The sequence below is a fragment of the Martes martes genome, assembly GCF_963455335.1.
Source record: "Martes martes genome assembly, chromosome: 3".
In the NCBI taxonomy this organism is placed as follows: Eukaryota; Metazoa; Chordata; class Mammalia; order Carnivora; family Mustelidae; genus Martes; species Martes martes.
The window spans coordinates 153692394-153719786 of record NC_137890.1 but is presented as its reverse complement, the minus strand read 5'-3'; the positions used below and the strand labels follow the sequence as shown (position 1 = coordinate 153719786).

Genomic DNA, 27393 nt, shown 5'->3' with positions numbered 1-27393 from the left:
ACCAGTAAACTATGTAGCCTCCCTGTGTCTATTTCTTCTCTTCTAGAATTTCTACTCTGTGGATACTGTAAGGTGCTTCTGCCCCTTACTTCCTGGGCCTCTAAGTAGCTGGGTAAACCATGCTTATTTCCCATTTTATTTTTCATCATCAGTCAACTCCTTAAAACTCACACTTTGTGTTGTTCAATGTGATCTGATTTTTATTTATTTTAAGAGATTAACTAATTTATTTAGGAACAAGAGAGAGTGCAGGAGGAGGGGTAAAGGGAGAGGGAGAGAGAGAATACCCAAGCAGACTCCCCACTGAGCTTGGAGCCCTGTATGGGGCTCGATGTGGGGCTTGATCCTAAGACCCTGTGTCAGACCTGAGCAGAAACCAAGAGTCTAATGCTGAACCAGCTGTGCCACCCAGACGTCCCTGTCATCTGCTTTTTAAAAACATACCATAGGATTCCAGATGAGCTCCCTAAGGACATACACAGAAATAAGGTTTTTAGCACAAAAATTGTAATTCAAGTTGACAACAGGGTAGAGATGGTATAGAATCTGCTTTACTAAATCTTTTAAATGTAGAGCAAGATAGAGGTCTGAGCCTCCATTTTTAGATTTTGATCTCATTTATTTTAATTTACACTTGCTCATCCTAATGTTTTAAAAAATATTTTATACTAATTGCAAGTGCATTAGTTAATTAACTGCAAATGCATTAGTTAATTAATTGTGGTATGCACTACATGGGAAAAGTCTGGGAAAAACTGCAAATGACAAGGAAAATAAGCATTCGTGTACCCCACTTCCTGGAGGCCCCTGCTTTTCTCATTCTGTATGTATGTGCAGGCACCCTAAAATGCATCACCCTGATCATAGTTCATCCTTGGAGCTGTTTTTTTTTTTTTGTTGTTGTTGTTGTTGTTGTTTTTTTAAACATGGCAAATACCAAGGGAGATTTTCAGAGGGAAATTTGTAGCTCTACAAGTTTATACTTAAAGGAAAAAAGGCTAAAAATCAATGAGATAACTGTCTTCATTAGAAAAAGAAGAGCAAATTAACCCCTAAGAAGTGTGGAAAGGAAGAAGTGGTAAAGATAGACTCAGAAATTAATATAATTAAAACATTACAGAAGCCGACTCCTTGAAAATGATGAAGCCCTGCAGAGATAAGCCAAGGAAAAGGAGAAAAGGCATAAATAACCAACATCAGTATTCTACATCAGGTCCTACAGATTTTAAGGATTGTTAGAGGGTACTGGGAACAACTCTATGCCAATAAATGTGAATGTTTAGATAAATTAAGTGAATTCCTTAAAATATACAACTTACCAAACTGACACAAGAAGAAAGAGATTCTGAATTGCTTTATAATACTTTAAGAAGTTAAGTTGGAAACTGAAATCCTTCCCACGAGGAAACTCAGTTTGCCTGTAATGCTACCAAAACTTTTTAAAGAAGATTGAAAGGTAATTTTGCACAAATTCTTACAGATCGAAAAAGAAAGAATCCTTTCCTACTGATTTAAAGAGGTCTTGATATGAAAAGCCAATAAGAACATTGTGAGAGAAGAAAATTATAGAGCAGTTTTATTTAAGAACATAGCTGGAAATATTCTATGCAAAAATATTAACAAAGATAATACAATTATTATAAAAACACACTTCAAATGCAACCTTTTACTTGACAATGAAAGGCTGGTTTAACTCTCAAAACGTGAGTTACTACACGTGTGTCAGAACAAGTAAATTATAATATGGTGGCAATGAGACATAAATGGGACAGAAAGACTGTAGCAATGTATGCGAAGAATCGACTAGGTGTTGCATAAGACACAAAGAATCAACTAGCTATTGCAAAGAACACATAGAATCAACTAGCTGTTGCATAGGACACAAAAATGTGTAGCCACAAAGAAAAAATTGATACGTTTAGTTACATTCACATTAAGAACTGTTCATCAAGACCCCATGAAGGCAGTGAAAGGGTAAGAAGGAGAGTGGAAGATGATATTTGCAGCCCACGTACCTGCAAACGGCTTCTTTCTAGAACGTAGAAAGAACTCTAAAGCTGGTTAAAGAAAAGATAGACAACTCAGCAGAGAAACAGGCAAGAGACTTATCAGGCATTGCACAAAAGAGTAGATCCAGATGGGTCCCTAAACACATAAGAAGGTGAGCAACCTTGGCAGTGAGCAGGGATAAGGAAGATAAAGCCACTGTTTGGTGCCATGACACCCACTCCAGAGGGGTGACGACCCAAAGGACTGGCCACACCATGTTTGGGAAGGTTGTGGAGCGGCATGGGGAGATCAAGACGGCTTTCTACACCTGAGGATGCTTTGGGGCGAGCAGCTCTGAGCTCTAACTGTTTACCTAATTCATAAGCACTGGGTCTTGCATCTTTAGGATAAAAACCTTGGCTCTCTGGTGCCATTTACTGTATATATGCCAAGGACATTATGTTGTGATATTTTGGGTGCCTTCTCCAGGGTGCATCTGGAGGAGGTGTGGTGAACTGGGCCATGGGCCTCTTATCACAGGTGTCCCTGATCACTATCACAGGTGAAGGTTTTACAGATCCCTGTCTCTGGGCTGCTTCTGTCCTAAGGGCAGTAGGAACTTAGAGCTAGAAGGATCCTTATCTCTTATGGAGCTCATCCCTGTCTTTTATGCATAAGGAAACACACATGGCACCCAGGGTCCCACAGGATGGGTCCCAGATCACCCTGTATGCAGTTACCATCCTACTTCTGAGTCACAAGCTTGGTCTTGTGGTATTGGGGAGGAGCACTGTGACTTTGGGAAGACTATTAACCTCTCTGAGCCCTGCTGGTGAAGTGGGGACGACTGGTTCTGGTTTTCGGTGGAGATACACTTCCGGCAGGTGACCGTCCATGCCTGCAGCCGAGGGACCTTCCTGCCACTCCCTGCTCCAGGTGCAGCTGAGTGGGAGCTGTGGGGGGTCTGCTCAGCCTTTCCTGTTGTGAAGAGTAGGAAGCGGATGTTTTCATGGCAGACTCACTCCGTGTAAGCTCACCACCCCCACCCCTCTGGGGCCAGGACTACCTGCCTGGGGATCTCCCCATTTGCTGCTTCCGGTCCCTGCTGCAGCCCAGGGTGAAGCGTGAGGATCTGGGAGGTGTGGTGCCCTCAGCCCTGTGGAGGAAATGCACGCTTGCGGGAGGTGTGTGTGTAGTGTGTATGTGCATGTGCGTGGGTGGTGTATGTGGTTTGTGGGGGGTACGTGCATGTTTGTGTGTATGTGTTGATATGTGTGTTTATGTCTCTATGTGCGTTTGTGTTCAAATGTCTGTGTGTCATGAGCTGTGTGTGTTTGTGTGTCGTGTGTTTGCATGTAGTGTGTACATGTGCTGTGTATATGTAGGTATGTGTGTGGCTGGCCTGGCCCAAGGTCACTCAGCTGGTTTGTGAATTTGGACCCAGCCCAGCCCAGCCCGGCCTGTGCTGCTTCCCAAGAAGCCACACCCCTTCCCCGGCAGGCTGTGGGGAGCCTCAGGAAAGGTTGGATAGAGCAAGGCCGGCCAAGGACTCTGGAGATGGAGCTGGGGTATCCAGGAGGCAAAGCACGGAGGTCTACCAGACCCCCAAACCGGCCCCCAATAAGGAAAACAGGGTTGCATGAAAGGCTTGGAGATGGAGGGTGGTGGGGGGACCCTGCAGAGAGTCCCAGGCTTCTCACCTGACCCTTTATTTCACCCCGGCCCTGAGAAGGTAGGAGCTTCCCTTCCCTAGCCCTCTTTTGTCACAGCACAGCACTATCATCTCACAAAGGTAGAGATCTCCGTTAGAGCATCTGCTCTGCTGGGCGGGATCTATCTGGGGCATCTGAAGCAACCAAAAAGCAAGCGATGTTCACCGAGAACACCAGTGGTGCCGGGCCCCGTGGCAGGTGCATCGGGCACAGCTGGGTTTCCTCTCTCGGCAGCCCAGTGAGGCAGAAACTGAATGCATGCCCACGGGGCACTCGGAGAGTGCATGGCCGGTAGAGAGCTGGGATGAGACTCTGCCCTGGGGTCTGCCAGGGCCTTTGCTCTAAACCACTAGAATTGACTGCAAGGATTTGACTTCCAAGACTGTAATCCCCAGGCCAAAAGAAAGAGTGGGACTGCGCCTGGCTGCCACATGGAGGAACTAGGCTTGTTGCTTCAGGCAAGAAGACGGCAATCTGACAACAAATCAGAGTGTGGGGGAGGCCAGAATGCACTCCCCCATCCCGACCCCTGGACTCCCATTTCCCTTCCCAAAGTCCGTTGGGAGAAGCAGACTCCTGAACAGCCACAGGGCAGCAAACCCTACTGAGTGCATCCCATGTGCCAATACCCCGAAACACACTGTCTTAGGTAATTACATAGCCACAGAGAGCAGCTACTGGGAAGAGCTAAAGCATCAGACAGACCTTCCACTTCCACCTGGAGTCTCAGATTCTCCATGTGAGAGGGGTCCCTGCAGGGATGAGGCCAGACAGCGGCAAGCCCAATCCTGGAGATGTGCCCAGGTTCTCGGTCACGCACCCGCATTGTGCTTTCTGGCCTTGCACGTTCATTGCACATCCATTTTACTCAGTCTCTTCCCCCACTCAACTGCAAAGCAGCTCGCTCAGGTTGTATCCTGGTGCTGCACATAGCAGGCGCTTAGTGCAAGACTTGAAAGATGAGCAAAGAAGCGCTGCTTTGCTGTGGCTGTGAATTCTAATGAAATGGAATTGTTCCAGGACTGTGCATCCACAGGTGATTCTAATGGAGGGATTTCGGGGGCTGGGAGCCACTGCTCTGGGCCAAGATCCTTGTGGTTTTCCAAATCTCACTGCCCAGGTGGCTGCTCGCTTCGTTCCAAGTCCACCATCTCTTACTTCCTCCGCTGTCTTTAGAATCACCCCATGTGTCTCTTCAAGTCTGGACTTCAAGGACATCGGAAGCCACTTCTCTCAGAGGTTTGGGTCCCCTAGTGTCATTAGTGGCTGAAAATAGTGTCACTTTTGTGAAATAGCCCTGTGACGCCTACCTCCGTGACTGCTCTTGTGTTCCATGTGGACGTGGGCTTAAGAGCCTCCCCAAAGCACGAGAGGGTTCTAAACTTGCTAGTTCCAGACGGAGGTGTTTGTGTAAGCCCCAATGGTCTTGGGGACGCCTTTTAGGGAATGCCATGTAATCAGGCTTCTGAACCTGAAACCCGCTCATTCCTCAGGGCAGGCTGAGTGCAGAGCCACCAAGAGATTTCATTCCACTTTAATCAGATCCCATTCCATAGAACGCTCCTGTAATGAGGGTTAATGACATTAATTACTGTCCCCTTCACTTAAGAACACACTGAAGAGGAGCTAAATGTCACATAATGGCCCAGGAATAGCTCAGGCCCCAGCAGAACTCCCTAGAAGAGCCTATGGCTCTTCTTTCCGCCAGCCCCTCCGCCCTCCACTGCACACACCTCCCATTTCTCTTTCCTCACGTCGTTTCTCCCACGTCTCTGTTGGTTAGAAATAGGAGGTTGCTCATTGCTGCATCACCTTTCCCAGGGACTTGGGAGTTTTACACTGACCACTGGCAGGATCATAGCTTGTTATCCACTGGGCAGGTGCCCAGTTTTGTAACCTGCCCGGTGGATGATAACATAATGGGCACCATCCCGTGGGACAGGTGCGCTAGGTACCTTTTTCTTTTTCTTTTTATCTTTCTCCCTTCCTCCTTCCCCTCTCCCCTCCCTCCCTCCATTCCTTCCTTTCGATTTTATTTATTTGAGAGAAAGACACACACAGAGAGAGAGAGAGAGAGAGAACAAGCAGGAGCGGGGGCGGGGGAGGGACAGAAGCAGAGTGAGAAGCAGGTCCCTGCTGAGCAGGGAGCCTGACATGGGGCTTGATCATGACCTGAGCTGAAGGTAGATGCTTAACCAACTGAGCCACCCAGGCACCCCTGGGCACCTCTTCCAAGGGCAATCTGGCGAGAGCGACTCAAATATAAACGTGCAGCTAATTTGATTTGGTAATATCTCTTCTAAAAATTTATCCCATGGATTTTCTTCTCCCATACACATCGAGAAAGAAGAATGTATAAAGGTATTCATTAGGCACTGATGGAACAGCAAAAGGGTGGACATAACCTAAATGTCTGTAGGAGACTGGTGATGCTGTATGAATAAGTAATTATGCTATATTTGATCTATCCATCCATCTAAATTTTGCTGTGTCCATAAAGTGGGGCAGTATGTAACTGACATAAAATGAGGCCAGTCTGCATGTGCAGATATAAAACAATACCCAAGGCATATTATTCAGTGAAAGGAGCCAGGAGGGGGTAAAACAATAAGTCTGTGATTATATAATTGTGTGGGTAAAAACAGTGCAGTATACGTATGCGTGAGCATGCCACACAAATGTACACATCTCTTGCCACGCATCCGAAGCAGGAGGCGTGGTATGAATACCACCTGTGCTGGGCTACGGCACGCCAGGCTCCCACGGGGGGCCACTTGTGCAGAGCCGGGGGACTCCTACGAGGGGGTGGACCTTGCTGGGGTGGGAGATAGCGTTGTTCTCGGGAACCTGGAGGCGGAGCTGCCTGGATCAAACCATGGGGAAATCAAGGGAAAATCTAGTGCTGTGAGAGGCAGGAGGCCATAGTTTAGGAGGAGACCGTGTGACCACAAAAGATCCCATCTCAGTGTGAGTGTGCCATGAGAAAGAGCAGGGGACATCGGGGAGGTAGTTGGGCTATCCTTACCAATTACTCTGAAGCTGGACTGTTGAATACATAGTCACCCTAGCCACACGAGGCTTTTTAAATCAGCGTGAAAGAAATCCGGTTCCTCAGTTGGACCAGCTACATTTTGAGTGTTTTGTAGCTGCGTAAGCCTGTTGGCTACTGCTGTGGGAGAGCACAGACCTGGACCCCCATTTTGGTTCTTGTGGGCTGTCCTCCTGGATGGGCGCTGCTGGAACGCACGTGTATGTGTTACGCTTTTGCCATTTAATTATTGTGTATTAAGCCTTATCAACACAAATTTGTAGGAGTTCTGGCCAAGTGGGCTTGTCAAAGACCAAGTTTGTGGTCTTGTCTACTCATAAAATGTTAACACTATTTCTTTACCATTCTCATGATTTTCCCTTTGTGATGGTGCAGACAGATTCTACTCTTTTGTAATGAGCATCAAATGCTAGAGCCTTCAAGTCCCTTCTTGGGTCATAACCAACAATCTGGTTCCCATGCTAGGTGACTGGAAGGGTCTTGGTGCCACCGTCTAGGACACATGGAAGTTGAACTGCTCTCTGAGGTCGGGGTGGGAAGTCTGCCCATCTGTCAAGCCACTTTGGGCCTTGGCCAGATGCAGTCTGAAGTGGGTAGTGTGGGGCAGGCCCGCCGTCTGCGGAAACAATAGTTCCTTCGGGAAGAGGAGGCAAGTCTGCAGCAGGCCAGTTGGAAAGCTGAGGTCATTTATGAATGCAGACTTAGGAGACTGCCTTATGGTGTATGCAAAGCAGTCCCCAACACACAGACCTGTGGCTGTCTCTGTCCTAATCTGGGCCTGTCTCCCATGCAGACACCAGCTGTGGGGTTGCGGGGGGGCATGCTGGGGACCAGAAGACTCCCAGAAATACAGGGCATTGAAGAGGTAACCTACCAGGAACCCAGAAAAACCCAGAGAGATAGCTTGGTCTTCAGAGAGGGAGATTCTCCAACCTTCTATTCTGTGACCAAAACTGTCAGATAGGGTATTCCTAAATTCCAGATGAAATTCAGTTAAAATCTGGGGCACCTAGGTGCTATAGTCGGTTGAGCCTCTGACTCTTGGTTTCAGCTCAGGTCATGATCTCAAGGTCATGGGATCAGCCCCATGTCAGACTCCGAGCTCAGTGCGGAGTCCGCTTGAGATTCTCCCTCTCCCTCTCCCCCTCTCCCTGCTTGTGCCAACTTGCTTTCTCTCTAAAATGAATAAATAAATCTTTAAATAAATTAAATTTCAAATAAATTCAGTCTGCTTCTTCTGCTGGCATTCCCACTGCAACTTAGAAACAGGTTACTTACCGTCTTCCACCAAACAAACTTTCATCTTCATACAAAATTTAAATTTATCTTTTGAGCATTATTTTTCTGTTCTTTAGTCTTGTTCTTATTTAACTTTTCTTGCTTCTTCATTCAGGCTTCCTCATTTCCACACCTACCATATGTTTATGTAGTACTTTTCCTCTAGCCATCGGCCTGCTCATGTTCCTACACTTCTCAAGAGCACCAGTCTGGGAGGGAGGATGATTTTAGTCCTGCTGTCCCAGATGTCCACTGTGTGACCCTGGGCTTAGGTTCCTCCATCTTCAAAGTCAGTCATTCATTACGCCCAACGTGGAGCCCAACATGGAGCTTGAACTCACAACCTTGAGGTCAGAACCTGAACTGAGATCAAGTGTTGGATGCTCAACTGACAAAGCCACCCAGGTGCCCCTAAACTCACCAATTTTAAACATCTTTTTTGGCTCCAGCAACCAAATTACTGAGTTGGTTCAAAGACAACAGTTTTTATTCCATTATATAAAATAGATTAATAGAGCAAAGAATTAATGTATTAAAATATGTGTAAGATAATACACAGTATATATGGATTAATAAAAAGCCGGAGTGCTGGTGACAGACTCAAATTACTTACTAGTTGTCAAATTAGAGTATTTTCTAACTATCACATTGTGAATTTGTCAACTAGTACTGTTGAAGTGGAAAGACTGTGTGCAGAGTGGATTTTGGTTACACACAAACTTCACACAAACTGAGAAACAATTAAGAGCTCTAGAAACAAAAGTGATGGACATCAAACTTGGTGTGCAGCCTCCTACAGACGTGAGTGAATGCAGGGGCAGATGAGCTCGGGGCATCAGCCAGGGTCTTCTTTAGACAGGCAATGTTGAGCCTTCTCCCTGGCGGGTCAGGTCCACCTCCATCCCTGAGACACTCAAGGATGGTTCATCAGAAAGGCATTACTTTTTCTTCTTCTCCTTTTTTCCTTTCTTTTCCTTCTTTTTCCCTTTGTCCTTTTCTTTTTCAGTGTTCCCTCCCATTAGTGCCAAGGCTCGCTTTTTACCCATGGGGGTTTTGGCATACCAGTCCTGAAACAGAACAGATGTTTAGGAAAATATCAAAATGGCACACATTCAGGAGAAGGAAAGGAAAAGTGAATTGGGGGGAAATCAGGAGGAGAGATGAACCATGAGAGACTGTGGATACTGAGAAACAAACAGTGTTTTGGAGGGGAGAGAGGGTGGGGGGTTAGGTGAGACTGGTGGTGGGTATTAAGGAGGGCATGTATTGCATGGGGCACTGGGTGTGGTACATAAACAATGAATCTTGGAACACTGAAAAAATAAAATTTAAAAAATGGCATGCATTCACTAGAATATTCTTAAAAATAAAGGAAAGCTTGCTAAGAAGGAAGGGGCAAACAGCCATCAAACTTTGGACATTTAATGTATATTTAATACAAATTCTTTTTTCAGGGAGTTTTCCAACCTGTATTTTGACACAACTTGAAATTTCCACCTCAAGGAGTTAACAGTTTCAGAGAATCACAGACCAAATCTAACCAGCAGCTCTTCCTTTCAACATCACCTATCATTCTGGGGATCCTACTCTATCCCGAGGGCGTGGGCTTTCTTGGTAATGTGAATGACCCTCTGTGGTTCACACGTGGGCATCAGAAGTTGGACTGGTGGCCACGTGGGAGCCATGGGAGACCACACAAACACTGGGAGGGAGACTGTTGAAAACATAGCAGAAATACTGGAGCTGATATACCAACAGAGCACCTCGTGGTTCCAGCTGGCCCTGTGAATGCATTTTCCTCAACCTTCACTTTTCATATGAAAGTTGAGAAACATTTTAGTTTATAAACTTTATAGTAGTAAAATATTTCACTGAATGACTGCACTACAAGTTGTTTATCAATTCTCCTACTAATGGACATATAGGTCATTTCCAACTTTTTGTTGGGAATTTGTATGTATCTCCTTGTATACTTATGAAGCAACTTCTCTAGGACATATACATAGAAGTAGAATTCCTGGAGGTGGGGTAGGACATGAGCTTCTTCAGTGTTTTTTTTTTTTTTTAAGATTTTATTTATTTATTTGACAGACAGAGATCACAAGTAGGTAGAGAGGCAGGCAGAGAGAGAGGGGAAAGCAGGCTCCCTGCCGAGCAGAGAGCCCAATGCGGGGCTCGATCCCAGGATGCTGGGATCATGACCTGAGTGGAAGGCAGAGGCTTTAACCCACTGAGCCACCCAGGCGCCCTGAGCTTCTTCAGTTTTACTGGTTATTTCTAAATTGCTCTGAGTGGAAGGCTATCTCAGTCTTTTAAGTCTTAAAGTGTCTTTACTGTCTCCTGTCTCTTGGGTGCTAGTTTAGCTGGGGATAAATGTTAGGCACACAGTTACTGTTCCTCAGCACTTTGCAGAAATGATTGCGCTGTCTTCTGGAACAGATTTCTGTCAAAGAACTGCAGTACCTCCCCATTGTTTCTTTGTAGGCCATCTGGCATGTTTGAAGACTGGCTTGTTATCTTATTCCAAGACTCACAGTAATGTATGTTTGTGTGGATTTTTAAAATTTTTTCTGCTGGTCACTTGGTGTTCATTTTTAATCTAAGAACTCATGTCTTTAATTCAAGAAAATTTTCAGCAAATATTTCTTCAAATAATTGCTCCTCTGATATTTCTTCAGTTCTTTTCTTCTAGAGCTTCTATAAGTTAGGTGTCAATGTCTTCAAAGGTTCTTAATTGCAGTTTATGGATTTTATCTTTTTGGTTTTTCTGTGCTGTCTCCAGAGGGAGTATCCTCCAGTCCATAAATCTGCTCTTCGACAATGCCTAGTCTAGAGTTCATAACGCTTTTATTTTTGCCATTTCAAATTATTGTATTTTTAGTTTCTAAGCTTTCTTTTGTGATTTTTCCCATAATTATTTCTTCTTATTCCATTTCTGGCTGTCTTTGTTTCAACACTTAGTGTACATCTCTATCGAAAGGACACCTTCATTTATTTCTTCCAACATCTGAATGAATTATATTAATTTAAACACCTTTTTCAGTTTGTACTAGGCACTCGGTTTCCTAACATGTTTTGGAATTTTTATTTTCAGGTTCCTTTTAAGTAGGAGGCTCTGTTTTGTTCTTTATCTCTCTCATTATTTCTCTGTTCCTTGGTACTGCTTCTACACAGTCCTTTAAAGCCAGATGCAGAAGCACATCTTGTAGTGATGCTTTGAAGTGAATGCTCCTTGGTGATGTTGACATACCACAGAACTCATCACAGAGGCAGCAGGTATTGCCTCTTCATCCTCTATGGCCCCAGTCTCTTTCTTGTTTCCTAGTCTTGACTTTTCTCTATGCTGCATGCCAGGCACATGGTTGTCCCTGTGTTTGAGATTTATCTTTGTTTCTGGCACTTGGGGATTATTCTCATCTTTCTTTTCACTTTGGCTCTGTTTTCAGTGCAAGGTGATGAACTCCTAATTTACTGAGACACAGTATAGAATATGGGTAATAAAATTGCCTCAAGACTATGGTTTGAATTTCAGCTCTGTTTTCTTTTAGCTGTGTGACTAGGAGCAAGTCACTTTGCCTCTCCCCCCTTTTTTTTCGGCTGTAGCAAATTACCATGAACTTAGTGACGTAAAAAAAAAAAAAATTCATTGTCCTTTGGTCCTGAAGTTCGAAAGTCCAAAATGGATCTCATTGGGCTAAAATCTTGGTGTCTGCAGGTTGTCATCCTTTCTGGAACTCCAGGGGAGAATCCACTCCCTCATCTTTTGCACTTTCCTGAGACCACCAGCTCTCCTGGCTTGCGGCCCCTCCTTCACCTTCAAGCTAGCAACACGGGGCTACTTGGGGTAACAATGGGTCCTTCCCATGTGCTAACTTTCTGGTTCTCTCTTCTGATTCCCTCTTCTACTTTTTATCGTTATGTTGGACTCACCAGTATAAATAAGGATAATCTGTTTTAGGTTCAGTAGATTAACAAATTTACTCCATCTGTAACCTTAACTCCTTTTGCCGTGTGACCAAACATATTTATAGATTCTAGGGACTGGGATGTAGACATCATTGGAGGGCCATTATTCTGCCTACCATACCTGTCTATGACTCCATTTCCATTTGTAAAATAGGGAGACTATAAGGTCTAAATGAGTTACAACAGCACCTGGCAGAGAAGTAGTCACTAAGTATTAGCTAACATCATTATGATTATTACCATTATCCTTAAATATTTTCTCCATCATGTCCACGAAGCAGGGTACTATGTGTTTGGAGAATCTGCAAGATCCTAGTCTGCACATTGTCAGAGCACAGTTAGGTCCAATTTCTCAGAGCAGAAATGAATGGAATGAGCACAAGCAACTTCAGCCGCAGTATCACATTATTCACCAGCGTCAAGTGTCAGCCCATCTATCCATCTGCTCTATAAATTTGCCACTAAAAATGTTTATTGAACATCTATTTGGGGCCGAGTGCTGTACCAAGCTCTTCAGCTACAATAAGAAGCAGAAATTGATGGGGGAGGGGGCTGGCAGTGATGGTGGAAAAATGATTTAGTTTGCTAAAAAAAAAAAAAAGAAAAAAAAAGAATAAAGTGATCAAATAGGCCAAGAATGGAAGTGAGAAGCATATGTGTTTTCATCTCAGGTTATACAATGGTAGCATTTCCTTCTCTTGAATAGCGTGATCAGTTAGTTACTAGACCTCCAGTACCTAGAACAGAAAAGCTTACACAAATCACTTCGGAAAGTTAAAAACCCAGCTAAGAGAAAGCATAGGTTTTACTACCCCAAACCTAGCTCCTCAGAATGAGGAGGAAAATGATTATTTTACAAAAGGAAGAAAAATAGGAAAAGAATAGGTTATATCACAAGAAGAGGGTAAATATTTGCAATTAATTCCAACAAGGTTTAAACAGCTAGCAAGAACATTAATTCAAATCCTTGGCAAAAACTCCAGCTTGGAGTTGGAAATATTTCTTTGCTGTTTTGTTAGACCCTTTTAAGCAAAACTATAGCTGATGGTCCAAATCTGGCCTGCTGGCTGTTTTTGCAAATAAAGTTTTATTAGAACCCAGCCACGCCCATTCATTTACATACTGTGTATGAATGCCTTTGTACTATGATACAACATTGAATAGTTGTGACAGAGACTGCGGAGCTCTCAAAGCAGAAAATATTTGCTCTCTGGCCCTTTATGGAAAAGTTTGCCAGTCTTTATGCTAATTTTTGTGGGAGATCAGTATTGTGACTCTTTTCCAACTTGTACTGAAATATCAGCAGCAAAGCAGGAGGGAAACATGGTTTTTAGAGTTGGTGGAAAGTGATACATTGCAGAGGGAAACTTTCCTAATCTTAAGCAGGCTTCCAGATGCACAAGGCTTAGATGAGAATTCTGATACTTTTTCTGATGATTGCATGGCCAATGTTGTGGTGGGTATAATTGCATGGATATAATTTTCCTCTCGTTTTCTCAGTTGGACAAGGAAACTGCCTCCAGGTCCAGAAAGTGAACACCGCCATATTCATTTTGATTAAAAGGAGTGTGAGGTGTGCCTGTTGGCCTGGGCATCTAGGTTTTCATGGTGATTTGCTTGGATAAGGCACATAGCTTTCTGCAACTTCTTTTCCTCCTGTAAGAGAGGGATTTGGAAGAGCTGGTTCTCAGTTTCCTCTAGATCTAAAAAATTCTATGAATATCACAGATTGTAATAGAAAAATTAGAAAATAAAACTTTGGTGAGTCCTCTTGTGATTCCCTACTGCAAATGCACTGAAAAATGAAGCATGCCACAGCAAATCTGGGACAAAACCATCACGGGCTTGAAATGCGCTATTTAGAGAATGGTTTTCTTTCTGCACAACTTGTTCCATGACATGAAATATCAAGTAAAATCCAGTGACCCAAGGGGAAGGTGTGCATATGTGTATGTATGGTGTGTGTGTGTGTGTGTGTGCGTGTGTGCTTGTGTGTGTGTGGATGTGTGTGTTTGAATCCAGTGGTTTCAAAACTACTATTTATTTATTTTAAGGATTTTATTTATTTATTTGACAGACAGAGATCACAAGTAGGCAGAGAGGCAGGCAGAGGGTGGGGGGAAGCAGGCTTCCTGCTGAGCAGAGAGCCCGATGTGGGGCTCCATCCCAGGACTCTGGGATCATGACCTGAGCTGAAGGCAGAGGCTTTAACCCACTGAGCCACCCAGGCACCCCTCAAAACTACTATTTAATTCTGCAATTTGGCTGTTAATTTATAAGATCACAGGCCACAATTTTTCCTAAATCTTGGAAGACATGTTTTACCAGCAAGGCTGGAAAGAATTTGTGATCTAAAAATTTCAGGTTTCCAAAATTCATTGTATATGACAAATTCATGAAACTCAGGAACCAGAGGGAGGAGGTTATGTGACAAGTGTCTGTGGCGAAGACCTGACCATATAGGTGTTCTGTTTACCTTAAAGCTCTCCTCTTCCTCCTGGTACACGGGACTCATGCTGGTTAGCATTGCGATAAACTCCACTGCCGTGAGCGGTTTGTATGTTTGCTGCCGGATTCTGCGGTCTGTGAGCACACCTTTAACCACCTCGACTATGTGTCCCTGGGTGAAACCATCGGTGATCTTTGCCAGGCAACTTATATTCAAGGCATTGGTAATGATGCCTCCGTTGCGTTGAATGATCTGTTTCCACAAAACTGTTGCATCCAAGATGGTGGAAAAGACACAGAGAACAAGGGTCACCACAGGGAAAGCAATATTATCTTGTTCTTGGTACAAAGTTGCATGTCATCAAGAAAGCAATGGGCAGGAGGAACACTCCATTTTAATTGTAATTCAAATGATCGAAAGCCACAGAACTCAATACTTTTTTCCCTCTGAATGATTTCAACCCTAAGACTTGCATATTGTTGGACCTGAGGTCCTAGACCCACAAAACAAGAAAAAATGAAACCACATTCAATATAGTTTTAGTGTGGTATCTTCAAAGATGTTCAAAATCTTTCAAAATTGGAAATTCAGATAGGGTACATATGGAATCTCTGCAAAGTTCTCAAATACTCTCCAAAATTATATTTTGCAAAGTATTTTTGAGTAGGAGTTTGACTTTTTTTTAACTTATAAAGATTTTGTGCATTATTTTTATATGTGGAATTGGAATTCAGATTCTAATTTCCATTCATCCTCAGCAGGCTCAGTTCCCTTCAGGTGCAGTTTGACCCTTATTCTCCCCTTGCCCCCCAACAATTGTAAATAGGCAGCGGTTTACTGAAATCCCTTGGGTGGGTGCTCGGTGGTTCTCCGGGTTAGTGGGACCTGGGGTGACAGAGAGATTTCTCTTAGAACACAGGGATGTTGTGAAAATGAATTACGGAATTACTGAACTTAAGAGAGAATAGACTCTCACACAGCATTTGTAATAATACTAAATTCAGGGAATTGCATGCATTCCACAGAGAGGGAAGTACGTGAGAGTCACAGTGGCTTGTTTCGTTGTAACTAGACAGTGAGAAAGGTGAGAGTTTGCCAAGGCCACCTGTCTCCTAGCTCTTCTCAGTGCTGGAGTGCCGGGAGGATCTGGCCAAATGTTTCTCAAACATTTTGACCTTCTTCGAGGGTTATTTGAAACATTTTTTTTAAAATGACCATTATTATATAATCTGGCACTGTTGGATCTGTTAAATGACTAGCTCATCCAAATACATTGATCCACAAATACTTGATAAAATGAAAAGGAATAGGATGACCCCCATGTGTCTATGAGCCACATCACAGAGTGAGATTTTGGTGTCATGAGTCATTTTAACAATCCACCTCCACCAGAGTGATGGGAGGGAGTGGTCCTTGGCCTTGTGGTGAGCCGAGTTCCTGGCAGGCATATTACCCTGGGCCATACTGTGTCTCTGTGTAAGGTTATGTATCAAGGGCCACGTGGGCCACCAAACAGAACTAAAGCAACATCTAACCCCCCACATCTACTCCGCTACTTTCTTGGTGGGTGTGTTTGAGCTTGAATTCACCTTAGGGTTACCTATAAAATGCGAGTAGAAAGATCTGCTTCTCAGGCTGCTGTGACAAATACAAGAATGTAGAGAAAGGGGTCAGAAGAGCACTGATCTAGCATATGGCGGACAGTTTACTTTCTTGTAGCTGTGTCACTGTTGTTCTTGTAATTATCATTAGTAATTCCATTTTGTATCAAAGTTTCTTAATTCTCATTAAAGCACAAATACAGAATATGTCTAAGAATATATCTGTACAACCTGGACATAACTGAGGTCGAATTAGAAATTAGAAAATATAACCCACGGGAGAAATAAGAACAATGACCAGGCAACATTATCCCTTGGGATCTAATGTGCCCCAGCCCAGATTTATAACCCCGTAAGACAGTATGTCCAGGTCTGCATGGTCACTCTGGAAGCTGAGAAGGGAGCTCGCTTAATGCTGAAGCACAGGGCACAGGTCCCCCAGCTGAGGACCCAATTGTTTTCCCAGGCAAACTTCTTCCCCACGGTGTGGACGTGAACCAGTGGGTAAGCAAACAGGGAGGGCGAGGGCTCCCAGAAACCAATGCCCAGCTCCCATCCCTGCCTCTCTGCTAAACTGCAACAGTCACAGCCACCCAGCCTCCCAACACAAGAGGTCTCTCTATAAGTAAAGATTCTTTAGAAACAGAGCAAAAAACTACAATTATTCTGGTTTAGCAAGTATGTGGGAACACGCTGTTGATTCTTTAAAATGTATGGTACTTGACACTTAAGTAGAGTTTTGGCCAAGGGTCCTCATAATACACACATCATTGATTTCCCCCCAAAGCTCACTGTTTGTTAATAGAGGCACAGTAAGGGAAGCTGTGGAGGCAGCCACAGCTACAGCGGGGCTTGGCCACTTGCCCACAGTTTCCTCAAGATCCAGAGAATGAGAAAGAGAATCACTTTGACTTCTCGTATTTGATGAACTAGACTTGCATTTAAAAGAACAGCTTCTACTGCTTCTACAAATCCACCCGTGGTGGGGTTAGGACGGGGGTCAGGAGCAGAGTGAGTCACAGCCTGGGGTGGGGGCCATGGAGGTGGGAAGCCCACCGTGAGCTCTGGAGCCCAAGCTTCCCAGTCTTTGGCCCAGCAGTGCAGGTGGAGAGGACGAGAGCACAACAGAATAGGGGCTGGCTGTGGGTGTGTGGGGGAGGACGGGATCAGTGAATGGAGTGTGGTGAAGGGAGCTGAGGGGCTCTCCAGACCGAGTGCTGTGTTTTACTCGGATGCACAGACTCCTCACTTCTTCAGACTAATCTGCATTCTCTTTCCCTTCTTTAGACTGAAAAGAACATGGTCTTTGAATCTCCTTTCCTGCTTTTGATGTTCCAAATGGATTCTGTCCTGGCTCCCAACTGTGTTCTTGAGATGACATAGTATCTTAAAATTCATTTGTTATTTGTGATTTTACAAAAGCCCAGGAAGTGATAATAGGATTTGGATGAGCTTCTGGCCTCTGAAGTCTAGAATTCTAGAAAAATCAGAAGATGTGGACTGAACTCATCCGACCAGACACTGGGTCTGAGGTGGAGGTCTATGATAAATTGGGTTATTAGTGAAACAGACCCCTAGGAAGAGAAGCGAGAGCAGGAAGCATTAGGAATGTGGGGAGAGGAGGCCCAGAGGGATTTCTGGGGACTAGATGAGGCATTAATCAACCTTGCGGGTGGATTTTTTTTGCAGACATTTTGAAGGAAACAGCTTGATTTGGGGAAAGAAGGTAGATATTGAATTCTATTTGGTAAACCTTAAGGATTGTGCTTCCTCAGGCTGACCCACCCTTCCCTTCACAGCTGTTACTCCCCCACCCTGCCTGGAGGGATTTGAGACGTGGGAAGGTAAACGTTCCCCAACACCTCCCTCACTCTGCTGCTGGTAGATAGATGGCCAGGCAGAGGCCCAGGTTATGGATTTGCATCCCATGCTTTATAGGCTGGAAGAGACCATTTTTGATCACTGCAAAGACAGGAACAGTCTTTCTTTAAGACGGATGTCCCAGCTACCGTGGCTATGACAACTTCAAGGTCACTGGAGGAAATGCTGGACAGCATTGTGACGTCAGCAAGAATGGCGACCTGAACAAATCCGCCACCATGGAAGACATATGTGAGAAGCATGTGGTGTAGTGGACAGAGCCCTGGGCCCAAGCAAACCCCTGCCTGCAGGTTTATCATCTGCCCACAGGTGAGGGGATGCTTTCTCCTTCCTCCCCTGTGATGCCGCCATAGGGAGATTCAGGTTGGAATCTGTAATGTGATCTGTGTCTTTACAGATGCCTGTCATTTTAGCAAAACAACACAACTGTCCTTGTTATACATCAATAGCTTCATTTTTAAAGGGCCTGTGGTTTTGTCAAATAATAGAAACTATTCAATCCAAAGTCAAGAATGATGCTCTGTTCCCGCAAAATTAATAACACCATAACTTATTCCATTAAGAGAGCTCAAAATACATATCTACCACAAAAAACCCCAAACAAAATTAAACCCTGGGATCGTGAGAGGAAATCTACCAACAGAAATGAGAGAGAGAAAGCCGGGAGAGGGGGATGCTCTGTGTGGACTCCAGGAGGAGGGGGAGATGGCTGGCATCCACTGAGCCCCGTGCCGAGCCCTTCCTTGGTGGGACTGCGCAGCCCTGCTGCCTTGAACTCCAGTGAGGCCATGGGAGTCATTCTGGCCAAGGCAACGGGAGTGAAACAACAGTTGGCCCTTCTGGGTCTTGCCCCTGAAATCTCCTGTGAGGAAGATACTCTCTCCTGTCTTCTCTCTTTTCCTTTGATGCTGGCTGATTACAAAGGACCCAGTGGATGTCCCAGAGGCTCCAGGGGATGAAGAAGCCCCTAGAATGGAGGAGGAATAATTGGGAATGACGTCCTCCCGTACTTTGTGTATGACATGGATTTGTGAAGCCAGGATCACAGCTTATCAAGACAGAAAGGAGCTTGCACTGCACATGGAGTGGCTGGTGGTTCTCTAGCAGATAACATGGGCCAGGAGCTTAAGATGAAGATAAGATGAAGCAGAAAGGGTTTTGGGGGTGCTGTTGTGACTGGAGAAGGCTGCCTAGAAACCAAGTCTGACCTGGTCATTTTCATTATCTTATTCATGTTAACTGCTACCATAGGCTGTCTCACCTCCACCCCTACTGCACCGGGAGCACCTTCCTGTCCATACCAGCATTGCTGCCCCCACCGCTGCTCATGCGACCACCTTCCTGTTCCCTGGCACCAGGCTGCCACCACCATCACTGCCCTTTGCCACACTGAATCCACCATCACCGTCTCTATACCAAATCTGCCATCACCACCACAAGAGGTAAAGATGACCCCTCCCTGAGCTGCCCTGTGGTATTCAGATCCTTGTTTGGTCCACTGCCCTTGAATCTGGGCTGGCCTGGGACTTGCTCTTGACCCGTGGAGTTTGGTGAAAGGGACTTTATGTGATGTCTGAGGCTGGGCCACAGGAATCTCTCCAGCTTCTGCCTGGACCTTTTGAAACGTTTGCTCTCGGGATGCTCTCTTGTGAGACCCAACCACTGTGCAGGGCAAAGACACGTGGAGAGGCCAGGTGTAGGCTGTCTGGCTGGCAGTCCCAGCTGAGCATCTAGCATCAACTCCAGTCGTGGGCGTGAACAACCACGTATGTCTGGCCCTGTCGAGTCTTCAGATGAAGCCCAAACAGACCCCTGACAGCAACATCCTGAGGAACTTGAAAGAGAACTTGCCGGTTGAGCCCGTGAACCCTCTGAATCATGAGATGGAATAATCAGTTGTTTGAAGCCACTGGGGTGGTTTGCTCGACAGACACAGATAATAGAAACTACTCCCATACCACCGTGGCCACTCATGGCCTGGTCACACTCTCCTCCATAACCATGGCTGCCATCTTGTGCGCACCCCTGGGCTCTCCCAGGGCCTGGTACAGCGCTGAGGGTTCTGCTGCCCACCTCACATAAGGGTCACGACAGCCCTGGGGACTAAAGGGTCCTCTATACAGAGCAAACAGTGGAGGCTCAGAAGGTCCTCTGAGCTGTCCAGGTCGTCCAGCTATCCGGGGCAGAGCCTGGATTCAGAACCACGTCTCCTCAGGGCTTGTACCTTGTGGCTCTCTACAGTTTCATTGCACCACCTCCAAAATCACTTTTTTAGTGTCAGTTCCACTTAAAAATACATTTCAAAAGAAGGAGATTTTGAATTTGTCTGTTCAAGGGGCAAAAACTCCAGAGGCGCGCTGTTACTGTTCATGGTTATTTTAAGTAAGTCAACGCTCTCCTGGACGAATACTTTGAGACTGGGAAACTAAAACAAATCATCCTGTGGAAAGAGGGGTGCTCTCTGAGGGAGACACCATCACCGTGGGTCTAAGGCAACTCACCCTAATCCACCTGTTGCAAGAAAAATCAGCACCTGCAACAACTCTCGTCACCTTCAGGGCCCCAAATAATAATCCCTGTCCAGTTTCCTTCTGTCCTTCTGTCCTTCTGTCCTGTAACAAGAACGATGTGACAACAGGACAGACAGACACTCTTTGCTCTCACGACCTGGTCGTTTGTATTTACGGCCCAGGTTCTGCCCCCATCTGGGAGCCTCCTCCAGCACACAGGGTCTTCCTCCACCACTGTCCGGTCATGGCTGTGTTCCCGGGGTTCCAGCGCCGGCGCCACATGCCTGACACCACCCGGCCCACCCTCCACCACCCCACACAGGAAGGGGCTGGGGTACTTGCCGAATCTTGAAGCATAGTCTGGTCTGGGAACCAAAATAATTTTTTGGTAAACTTTGCAAAAAGATTGAAGCTCAGCATCGAAAGGGCGCTGTGTTGTCCCCACAATCAGAATCCTGTCATCCGGTTTCAGGAGTTTCAGGATTTTTGGAAGCTGTTTTTTGAGGCGTTTAGGTTCCATCTGGGAGAAAGAGGGAGAAGGGGAACATGAACTCACATGCAGAAAAAAGATTTCAGGACGGAAGAACACTTACTCTCGGAATGCCCCGGGGCACGCATTTGTCCGAGTGAACCTCAAAGCCCCGACAGACACGATTCTCAGAGTTCATCCTGTTCTGGGTGGTTGCAGTCTCTTCCTTTCTTCCACCTCCAGCACTCGGATTTGGTAAAGGGGAAGGAAGGAGGAAGCACCTGACTGATCTTTCTAGCACCTTTGCCCTCGGAATGGGAAGCAGGGCAGGTTTCCCAGTGGAAGGAAGCTGGCTGGAGCGAGGCGCTCGGCCGTGGCGATCCGCGTTCCTCTGAACCGTTCTGAGGGTGACCCCAAAGCTGCCTTTGCTGCCAGCCCTGACTGCGAGCCTCCGAAGGTCTGGATCTCCTGTCTGGAAAGTACCTGGTTACAAAAGAGAGTGACGCTTCTGTCTCTGAAGCAGTTTGGGAAGAGTTTGAACCTGTATTATTTTAGTAAAGTCTCAACACTAATGAGGGAGAGGAGCAAGATGCGAGGGACCCCAGGGAGGATGACTTCCAGCCCATGGGGGTCAGATTTGGCCACGTTGCCATGGCGACGCACCAGCTTTCAATTAGCCTCCACTGGCACAGCCGCATGAGGAGGAAGCGTGGGGAGGAGGAGGACGGTTGGGGTGATGGAGAGAGCCTCCGCAGAGGAGCCCCGAGCAGGTTCGGCTGTTTTTGCTCCCACTTGGCTCCGGGGTGATTGAGCCAATTAGAATCTGAGTGTTGAGCAGGAGTGACAGAAGCCAGCGCATGGCTTTCACAGAGCAGAGCAGGCCTGATTTTGCTGTGACCACCCTGCAGGGACTGGCCCCTGTTGCCTGGTCCGGGTGTCCCTGTGTGTCCCTGCACAACCCAGCCCAGGGACAGCCCTGCAGGCAGGAAGGGCCTGTGACCCTGGGGGGAAAGCGGGTGTTTGATAAGCCTGTGCTCAGGAATAACAGTGAATGGCAGGGTATTGGGGCCACAGCTGGCCGGTGCAGTGACAGTGCTGGGGATGGTTTTCGGGGCCCCTGGGACAGGGATGCTCACTTGCTGTGAAACCCTGTTCCGTGGGAGGCCCTGGGTGGGCCCAGCAGACCTGGGAGTCAGAGATGGGCCCACCAACTGTCCTGCATAGTGGAGGGGGAAGTCAGGTGTGACCAAGCACCCTGGAGGGCAGGGGCGCCCCAGGGGAGCTGCACAGCCCGGGGGTGACTGTTCCGCATCATGAGGCTGTTGGCGGTGCCTGCTCGCAGCAGTGGTTGGCATTCTTCTTTTTCCTTCCTTTTGACCAGTGAGAAGGCCCCATTCCACGTCTGCATTGACAAGGTGCAGGAGGCAGGCTGGGTGGGAAAGAACAGGCGCCTGGAGGCCGCAGGGATGTTAGGAGGAAAGCCTAATCGGAAGCTGCAGAAACATGGGGAGGTCTGGCCCCAGCAAGGCACAAGGCCGGGGGCTTCGGTTGCTGTCCGAGGACAAGGCAGGAAGCTGGATCTCTCCGATGTCGACCATGCACTTGCCACTTCTTATGTCCAGGCTGGTTATGCATCTTCCAGCTGAATAATCCTAGTAAGTAGGAGCTGGTGAGAGCCTACTGGATTCCAGGTAATTCTCTCTCCATGACATGGACTTCCCACGGAGTTCTCAGGACCTCCCCGGGAGGGAACAGTCCTCCCCTCACTCAGACATGAGAACCTTGGGCCCAGAGAGGCTGAGTGATGTCTTGAGTCCCAGAGTCGATGAGCAAGATGACTCCCAGACTCACACTCCTCCCTCTGCTCTGCTGGGGTCCCCTCCCTCTCAGAGGGGATTGCCAGGGGCTTGCATGTCCCCCCCCACCCCCATTCCCCTTCCTGGGTAAGGGCCTATCTCAGTGGAGGTTTACAAAGGAGAACTAAAATATGTATTTATTATTATTGTATTGTTATATTTTATTATTATATATATATAGATATGTAGATATATATATAGATATGATGTATCCATATCAGCTTTATTGAGGTAGAATTCACATACTATATGATTCATCTATTTAAACTGTATAATTGAGTGGTTTTCAGTATATTCACAGAGTTGTGCAAACGTTGCCATCATTTTCATCATTCCCAAAAGACCTCCCTGTAGCAGTCACTGAATGCTCCCACCCTAACCCCCTTCCTCCAGACTGAGACAGCCAGTTATTCACTCTGTGTCTCTACAGATTTGTATATTCTGGATATTTCAGAGAAATGAGACCATCCGATATATGGTGTGCGTGTGTGTCTGTGGTTTCCTTCACTTTGTATAGTATCTTTGGGATTTGCCTATGTTGTGGAAGCATTCATACTTGCAGCCTTCATTACTTGCCACGTGACAGCCATTGTCCGATAGGCCATATTTTATGCATCCCACCATCTGTTGATGGGTGTCTGGGTTTTTTCTACCTTTGGGCTCTTGTGAATCATGCTGCTATGAACGTTTTACTTGGGCGCACAAACACAGGAATTGAGTTGTTAGATCATATAGTTATTTTATGTTTAACCTTTTGAGGAAATGTCAGACTTCTTTCCTAAGTGGCTGAGGTTTACATCTCCCTACATCCTGTGAACACTTGTTATTATGTGTTCTTCTGTTCTCTTTCTCTTTCCTTTTTTAAAAAAATTTAACTACCCTTATGGATGTAAAGGGGTATCTCATTGGGGTTTCAATTTGTGTCTTTCTGATGGTTGATGACATTGAGCATCTTTTCATGCGTTTATCAGCCATTTCTTAACTTCTTCAACTCCTTTGTCCACTTTTTAAAATCGGGTCATTTGTCTTTTTATTATTGAGTTGTAAGAGTTCTTTATATGTTCTAGACACAAGTCCCTTGTCAGATCAATGATTTGCAAGTACTTTCTTCCATGCTGTGGGTCGCCTTTCCACTTTCTTGATGCTATCCTTTACTGCAAAAAAGTTTTTAGCTTTGATGAGGTGTAACTTATTTTTTCTTTTGTTGTTCATATTTTCAGTGTCATATCTAAGGTATCATTGCTTAAAGGTCACAGAGATTTATGCTTCTATATTCTTCTACAAGTTTTAGAGTTTTAGCTCTTCCTTGTAGGTCTTTGATGTATTGGGGTTTGGTTTTTGAATACTGTGTGAGGTAGGGATCCAACTTTATTCTTTTGCACATGGCTATGGAATTGTCCCAGCACCATTTCTTGAAAAACTATACTCCCTCCATTGAATTGTCTTGGCACCTTGTTCAAAAAGTCAATTGATTGTAAATGTAAGGGTTTCTTTTTGGACTCTGAATTCTATCCTGCTAGTCTATATGTCTCTTCTAATGCCAGCACCACACTGTCCTGCTTGGTACAGCTTTATGGTAAGTTTTGACACTGGGAAGTGTCAGCACTTTAACTCTGTTCTTCTTCTTCAAGATTGTTTTGGCTTTTGAAGGTCCCTTGAATTCCCATATGGATTTTAGGATCAGCTTGTCAACTTCTTCCAGTAAGTCAGATGGCACTGTGATGGGAATTGCATTGAATCTGCAGGTCAGTTTGGGAATTCTTGTTGTCTTAACAATATTAAGGTTTTCAGTCCATAAACTTGATATATCTTTCCATTTATCTAGGTCGTCCTTAATTTTTCAACATTTTTGTAGTTTTCAGGGTCGAAATCTTGTACTTCCTTTGTTAAATTTATTCCTAATATTTTATTTTTTGATGTTATTATAAATGATTTCTTAAATTTTTTTTTTTTTTAAAGAGAGAGAGAGAGAGAGAGGGAGAGGGAACACAAGCAGGGGGAGTAGGAGTGGGAGAAGCAGGCTCCCCGCCGAGCAGGGAGCCTGATGCGGGACTCGATCCCAGGACCCTGAGATCATGACCTGAGCCGAAGGCTTAATGCCTGAGCCACCCAGGTGCCCTGTGATTTCTTAATTTTAATTTTTGATTTTTCATTGCATGTGTATAGAAATACATTGCTTTTTATGTATTGATCTTATGTCTTGCAAACTTGCTGAACTTGTTTATTAGTCCTAATGGTTTTTAGTGGATTCCTTAGGATTTTCTATATATAAGATCATGCCATCTACAAATAGAGATAGTTTTACCTCTTCTTTTCTAATGTGGATACCTTTTATTTCATTTTTTCCCCCTAATTGCCCGGGTGAGACCCTCCAATATAATACTGGGGAGAAAAGGTGATGTTAAGGGAAAAGCATACATTCTTTTGCCATTAAATATGATGTTAGCTGTGGATTTTTTGTAGTTGCTCTTTATCGCGTGGAGGAAGTTCTTTTTTTTCCCTATGTCATTGATTTTCTATTATGAAGGGGTGCTGGATTTTGTCAAATCTTTTTCTGCATGTATTGAGATGATATGGTTTTTGTCTTTTCTTCCAATGATATAATAGTATATTACATTAATTGATTTTTGGATGTTAAACCTAGGGTAAATCCCACTTGGTCATGGTGCATAATCTTTTTTTTTATGTTGTTGGATTCAGTTTAGAGGAGACTTTTTATAATGTAATACATAGCAGAGAAAGAGATGGAATTTTTACAGCAAAATAAATCCTAGAGGCTGGGCCTGAGGCCAGACCACCAGGCATCTTCCTATCATCTCTGCCTGCACCCACAGGAATCCAGAGCCTGCTCCAGCCCCTCCAGGAGGAAGCAATGGCCCTGCATGATTCCACCCAGGAGAACAGAAGAGCTTAAAAGGGGAAAGCACAGGACAGGGATGATGGAATGAGACTTCCTGGAATCCTAGAAATGGACAGCTCTGACAATGAGAATCAGGATCTGCTCACGAAGGGGCTGCTCCTTAATCCCCACCCCAGGTCTCTGCAGAAACCTGCCGACAAAGTTCATACCTAGCCTCTGGGCTGTCCTGGGACAGGGAGGGGTGTTTGTTGGGGCTTAACTTTGATGCTGAACTTAACCTGGGGGCCAGGCTATGTGCAAACTCCCTCCCCTCTCCACCAAAAACAAACAAACAAAGAAACAAACAAACACCCAAGGAAGAAACTCCATCATAATAGGCAGATGACATGGCAAATAGCTAAATGCACAGCTTTTGATTCAGACGTATTTGATCACAGTCTTGGCTCTGCTCTTAACAGCTTCGTGACCTTGAGCAGATGGCTCAACTTCTCTGAGCCTTAGTCCCTAAATCTGAGAAATGGGGATAATCACAGAGCCCAACTTATAGGGATGCTGTGAGGATTGCATGGCCTAATGTGTCTGTCTGACAAAGTGCTTATTAAGGGATAATTGGTGTCTTATTTTGAAATACAAGTGTGGGTGGAACCAGTGCCAAGTCAGCTCTACTGGAGAGCAAGGTGTTTAAAGGGCAGAGACAGACAAACTGGAGACTTTGCAATGTGGCGGAAACTAGCAATTTGCCAACAGAGTGCAAAATGACTGTGTAACAAGCTCCCATCAGTTTCTGTTATATTAAATGATGATTTTTCATCTACTTAGTTCTGAGAAACTGCCTTTGGGCCCCATATTGATGAAGAAAGCCCTCTGCTGAGATTCTGGAGGAAGAGACCTCATAAGAATATCTATACCTGTGCCAGGAAATAAACCACTGCACTTCTCTGAGGCTCGGAGAGTTTGGTGATATTCAGGGTTCATTTTACCAGAGCGAATCCAAAGCCCTCTTATGAAGCATGTTTATTTTAATCCCCTGAGCCACTCAGGCGCCCCTGAAGCATGGTTGTTTTAAATAAAACCAATCTTTTGAAAATGCAGGAGCAGCAGCACTTTGGGTAGTGGGTCATGAGGGAGGAGGGATTGGGCAGGCTTTGCAGACTCCATGGGAGGTTTCCCATGGATGCTTGGATCTGAGCCTCAGGGGAGAGCACCGGGCTAGGGATGGGGTGGGGCTGTCATTGGTTTGGGCATGATTTTTCAAGCCATGAGATGGTGCCCAAGAAAGGCAAGATGAGAGAAATAGGCCAGGGGCCTGGGATGGAAACTCGAGGAGACAGAAGACACAGAAGGAGGAGACACAGAAAAAAGTGTTGGTGGGGTATTAGGAGGCCAGGGCTGTGGAAGTTAAGGGGAGACAGAGTTTTACAAAATGTGGAATTTAACCACCTGGAACATGGCATAAAGAACAATGGAACCGAAGTGTTTGTTGGCAAAATGGATGTCAAAGAAAAACTTTCTGAGAGCAGTTTCTATGGAGTTGGAAAGCAAAAAACAGACGGTGGTGGGTTGAGGAGTGAGTGGGGACAATGAGAATAGACTGGTCTTTTAAGAAGCTTGATGGAGAATAAAGCAGGTGGCAGGGGTGACTGGGACGTGCCAGGTACAGGATGTGGCAGCTGCCCAGAGGCTGGTGGAAGGAGGACAGATCCCAGGGCCCCAGTGAAGCTGGAAACTGCCACTTTGTGGGGTGAGAGACTTGCTTGTGTGGTCTGAGCCCAT

General features: G+C 45.4%; 1 protein-coding gene across 1 annotated transcript in view; it reads right to left on the bottom strand.

The window, feature by feature from the left end:
• Positions 1 to 8966: 8966 nt before the first annotated feature.
• Positions 8967 to 27393, bottom strand: part of DRC11 (dynein regulatory complex subunit 11) — a gene marked incomplete at its 3' end in the record, with an annotated part of 147095 nt that continues 128668 nt past the window's right edge. The window contains exons 17-19 of the mRNA XM_080799646.1: positions 20778 to 20955; positions 14471 to 14709; positions 8967 to 9095 (exon numbers count right to left, since the gene is read on the bottom strand). Of these exons, the coding sequence (XP_080655772.1) occupies positions 8967 to 9095; positions 14471 to 14709; positions 20778 to 20955 (546 nt within the window). The remainder of the gene's footprint in view (positions 9096 to 14470; positions 14710 to 20777; positions 20956 to 27393) is intronic.